The sequence below is a fragment of the Nesoenas mayeri genome, assembly GCF_963082525.1.
Source record: "Nesoenas mayeri genome assembly, chromosome: 9".
Taxonomy (NCBI): domain Eukaryota; kingdom Metazoa; phylum Chordata; class Aves; order Columbiformes; family Columbidae; genus Nesoenas; species Nesoenas mayeri.
The window spans coordinates 24,559,233-24,563,962 of NC_137557.1; the positions used below are offsets into that span (position 1 = coordinate 24,559,233).

The window sequence follows — 4,730 nt, forward strand, 5'->3', positions numbered from 1 at the left end:
CTTCTAATCTGTTCTGCATTTTTAAAAAAATAAACCTTTTTGGAAATATAGTGGTATTTTTTCTGCTTTGCCTTCAGCCTCCTTAGCATCACTGCATGGAAAGTTAAGTGTTGGTGGCCACAGCACGAAGAGGTACAATATACACAAAAGCACCTTGGTGTCTTTTGGAAATGATGAGTCCATCTGGCACACTTTCTTTTCAGTCATATAAAGAACTCCTCCTCGTTCTCCTCTGCTCTGCCTGCAGGGCTGGGCTGTGGTGTTTGCAAGGGGAAGCCTGGAGCTCTTTGTCCTGCTCCTTCAGTGCTTTTGGCTGCGGCGAAGGGCAGCTGTGTCCTGCTGGCCCCGTCCCTGGGCGCTGGCGGCTGGAGGAGGCAGCTCCGCAGCTCCCTGGGGAAGCGGTCCAGGGGGCAGCGGCCGCTCGCAGAGCTCACCACGGTGAGCCCGGTGTCAACGTTGGTCTCCAGTGCCTGTTGACGGACACGGCTCTCCTGGAAAGAAGCCTGCAGCTTGCTGCTCGCCCGCCTGTGGAGGGAGGTGACATCCCACCACGACCGGGCTGCTGGAGCACGGCGAGAAGAGCAGAAGTGCCTGTGGAGGTCACTGCTGGCTTGCTCGGGAGTAAGGGCTTCGCTTTGGTCACATTTTGTTTTACCCTTCGTGGGTCTGACCACCTGGCTTCTCCACCCAGGATTACTTTGCTTTACAGGAAGAGGGGCTGGGACAGAGTCCTGCAGGAGAGGCCCAATATTTCTTTCATGGGCCTTAGAACTGCCTTGAACCTGTTGAAGAAAATTTGGAAAGAACAGCATTAACATATCATTAACGTAGCTTGACCAAGCGATGATGCTCTCACCAGTCTCACTGTGCTGAAATCACCTGCAGCATGAGTCAGTCAGAGCCCCACTGGAGAACAGCAGAAGGGTCACACAAGCCTGAGTGATGGCGGATGAAACTTCATGTAGACAAAGTGATGCACGTAGAGAAACGCAACCCCGGCTTCACATGCAAAATGAAAGTTATAAGTTGACCATAACCCAAAGTCTCATTCCTGTGACAGACAGTGCTGTGTTAGCTTCAGTTCAGGGCTTGACAGCAGTCTAGAAAGCAAATGAAATCTTAAGAATTATTCCAAACCAAATGGAAAACATTGTTGTGCATGGTGCAGCTGTGGTCCCAAAGCTGGACCATGGTGCCTGTCCCTAACCTGCAGGACACAGTATCATGAAGCTGTGAATGCTCTGAAATTAACAAGGATAATTGCAATTATAGTAAAGGAACAATCACATATGCTGGGAATTTTAAGCCTGGGGAAAAAACAATTTGGGAGTGAAAGGATAAAAGGCTAGAACACCTTGAGCCACCTGGAGAAACAGACAGGTATTGTCCATTCCCTGCCATTTGCAATGCAAAAGGCAGAGCCATCATGTGAAGGCAGCTGGAGCCAGTGTCAGTTAAAGGAATGTGGCAGCAGACCTGGGGGTGTCCCTGCCCAAGTATGTTGTGGATACGTAAAGTTCCCATGGATTCAAGTAGAGACCAGATAAACACTTGGAGAGTCACTGGGAGTTACTACAGCTGCCTTCAGAAGATCTTCGAGTATAAAACAGGCAGCTCAGGAGTGTATTGGTGAGGTGTAACACATACATTTGTCCTCTTGCTGCTCCTGCCAAGGCAGTCACTCATCTATGGCCAGCTGTGGCTAAAGCCCAGTCCAGACAAAAAGCCTGAATCACCACATAGCACCTATCAAGTTCTTCGGGATGTTCCTGATGGCAGCACGCACATGTTGTGGTGCTTGTGGGCAGCTCTCAGAGGGCTCTCAGGACTAGTGCGCACACGTGACAGATTTGCTACAGGTGATCTAAACACAGCACACACAAATAGCTGTGCACATCCCAAAACCTTCTTGGAGACATCAGATCTACCGCTCTTCCTTCACATCTGCAAATCTTGACCAGCTGTTTTTGGAAAGAAACACGTTGAGGAAGCTCTGGATCAAATGGCATTCCTTAGATGGCTGGGCAACACACGGACCAACACTAATCCAGGGAGGAGGTACTCATCAGACCAGCAAGGCCAATGGGATCAGGACCTGCAAGCATGTCCCCCTCATTCCCATGGAGCATGTGCCCCTGGGGACACCAGCCCAGGGCAAGGTACCCACCTCACTAACCCTCTGCAAGGCTGGAGATGGTTTTCATGGTTTTATTTACTAAACCGCACATGGAAGTGGTCCTGCTCTCCTACTTAAGACTCCTACTTGAGTCTTAAGGCTAAACCTATATAATTGGAACAACAGGGATCTCCTGTCAGCACTCAGAGAAAGGACAGGGAATAGACCAGTAATCAGTGAGTCACTTCAGGAAAAACAGAAAGAAAGAAAGGAGAGGATGTGGTTTATTTACTTCTTCACCAACTTAGGTGGCTTGGTTTATCTCCTCTCCAATATAAACAAGAAAAGAATTCTTGCAGGCTCAGGGAAGAATGACAATTCTATGTGGGTGGCAGTCCATGAGCAAACCCTTGGATCTGGTTTGCAATAAGGCAGAAAGTCAAGAGAGAAAAATAAATCGTTTCAAGGTACTTGGAGTAAATGTTTAAAGTATAAACCAAAGAGCTACAGAATAAAGCACGTGGGGCACAGACACAGATACACATCCCCAGGTTCAAGTGGACTCCAGCTTCCTATGGCAGGAGCAGAGTGCAGCGCAGACACGCCCCCAAAGCAGCTTCTGAATTCGCTGCCAGTGAATTCGTGCATATCTGTCAGATCTTGTATGCGCAGCAGGAAGAACCACAGAGTAATTTAGGAAGGGACCTCTGGAGGTCACCTGGCCTGGTCCCTTGCTTAAGGCAGGACCAACTTCAAAGCTACATGAAGATGCTCAGGGCCTTGGCCAGTCCAAGTGGGTGGCAAAGCAGTTTATCAAGTGATGCTGAATGAGAAGCACACAAAAGCTGCCCTGAGGATTAAGTGTTCAGAGCAGCATAACAATAGGCCATACAGAATAATTAACTTGATTTGTAACAAATGAGCTCTGGAAGGGAAAACAAAAAACATAGGATGGACAAACATTGAAATACCCAAATTACAAGAAAAAAGTAAGCAGAGGTGGGAAGAGTTGTTACAATGGAAAGAAAGCACACGGGGCTAAGCCATCCTGCTCAGATGTATAATTCCCACTATGTATCATCTCAGCACAGTCTTTTTTGTAATTTTTTAATTTGTATTCATACAACCCCTGGACTGCACAGTTTCAGAAAAGGCAGAGATTTCCTATGACATTCCTTTAGCACTTTTACCTAACTGCCCCTCACTCAAGAGCTCACAAAATCTATGGCAATGTTGTATCAACGCTATACTTACAATACATCTGGTTTTGGATGCTACAAACCTGTGTTCAAGAACATTTATAACATAATGGCTTATCAGATAAAGAATAGGTTGCTATGATCATTTGATTCAGGTATGGAAGAGAAGATGTTAAACAAGCCTGCTCAAGAAAGCATTAATACTTTCCATTTCAGGCAAGCGGTAATGATATTAATTTAACAATATAAAAACATCCCAAGGATCTGCGTTTATATTTATCAACAGCATCACAGGACTGGCAGGTACCAATTATTGCATTCACAAATTCAAAAGAAAACATGAACAAGCAAATTACCACTTTGAACCAGTCTTGCTTTCCTCAGGAGAAACAAACAACAACATACCTGAAGCAGAATTATATTTCCTTCGTAGTCTTGCGTTTGCCACCTGGTGTCACTGATTGGAACACATGGGTTAGGCAGGAGAGGCACCAGCTGCCCCATTTCTTGCACCTTGAACTGCAAGGCTGATGACTCCTTCAGCTCAGCAGCCACCCCAATGGGCAGCTGCTTCAGGCACAGCTGCATGGCCATATTTCGGGTTTCGTACAGCACGAAGACACAGAAGTTACTTTTCTGCGTGGTTGCTTCTTTCTGTAGGATCGTCTCGTAGAGCCTCACTGCGTCCTCATAGTTATCGAAGCTGCAGTAGAGAGTGACCCGCAGGATTTCGGGGCCACAGTGCACCCGCCGGATGCCCCACACAGGCATCTGGTCGTCCAGGCTGTAAAAGTCCTGGTGAGCTGGGACACGGGGGTGGCTTTGCCCATTAGCAATCTGGGCACACTGGTAGCACCACGGCGGACGCTGGAATTGCTCATGGACCTGGAAAATCCGTTCTTCTCCCAAGGACTCGTGCAGAAAAAGGAGAACAGATATTCCAGGAAAGCCAAAGCTTCTCTTACGATACCTCTCATAGTATTTCAGTGGAGTAACTCGCTCAGACACCAGGAAAAGGCGAACATCTGGGCAGATCCACTCCAAAAGCCGATCCAGAGTTTGCTGCAGGAGCAATGAGTGTCCCGAATTGGCAAGAAGATGCACAGTCATCAGAGAGTCTCCTCTGTCATCCATTGCAAAAATTCCTGATAAAAAGTAAAAATAGACAAATTGGTGCCTTCCCTGTCCTCCTCCTACTACTGAAGCCTCAGTAACACCAAGGGCTGTACTCCAGGACTGCAGCAGAACAAAGGGTGACAAGGCATTGCGTGACAGGTCCCAGGGAACTCACATCTCAGCTGAGCTCAGGTGAAACCTCATTTTTCAACTACAAGACTTGAAGTCTGTCCACTGTGTCCATGCCGCCCACATGTCCAGAAACACCTCTGCGTCCTGCTGCTCCTGCCCTTCAGTGC

The 4,730-nt window shown here is 47.6% G+C and overlaps 1 protein-coding gene across 1 annotated transcript; it reads right to left on the minus strand.

Moving 5' to 3' along the window:
* Positions 1–203: 203 nt before the first annotated feature.
* On the minus strand, positions 204–4,458 carry FAM124B (family with sequence similarity 124 member B; the record flags this gene model as incomplete). The annotated part of the gene is made up of 2 exons (XM_080350152.1): positions 3,721–4,458; positions 204–782 (listed from the first exon to the last, which is right to left on the minus strand). The coding sequence occupies exons 1-2, from the start codon at positions 4,447–4,449 to the stop codon at positions 204–206; spliced, it is 1,308 nt and encodes a 435-aa protein (XP_080206278.1). The 5' UTR covers positions 4,450–4,458.
* Between the last annotated feature and the right edge of the window lie 272 nt (positions 4,459–4,730).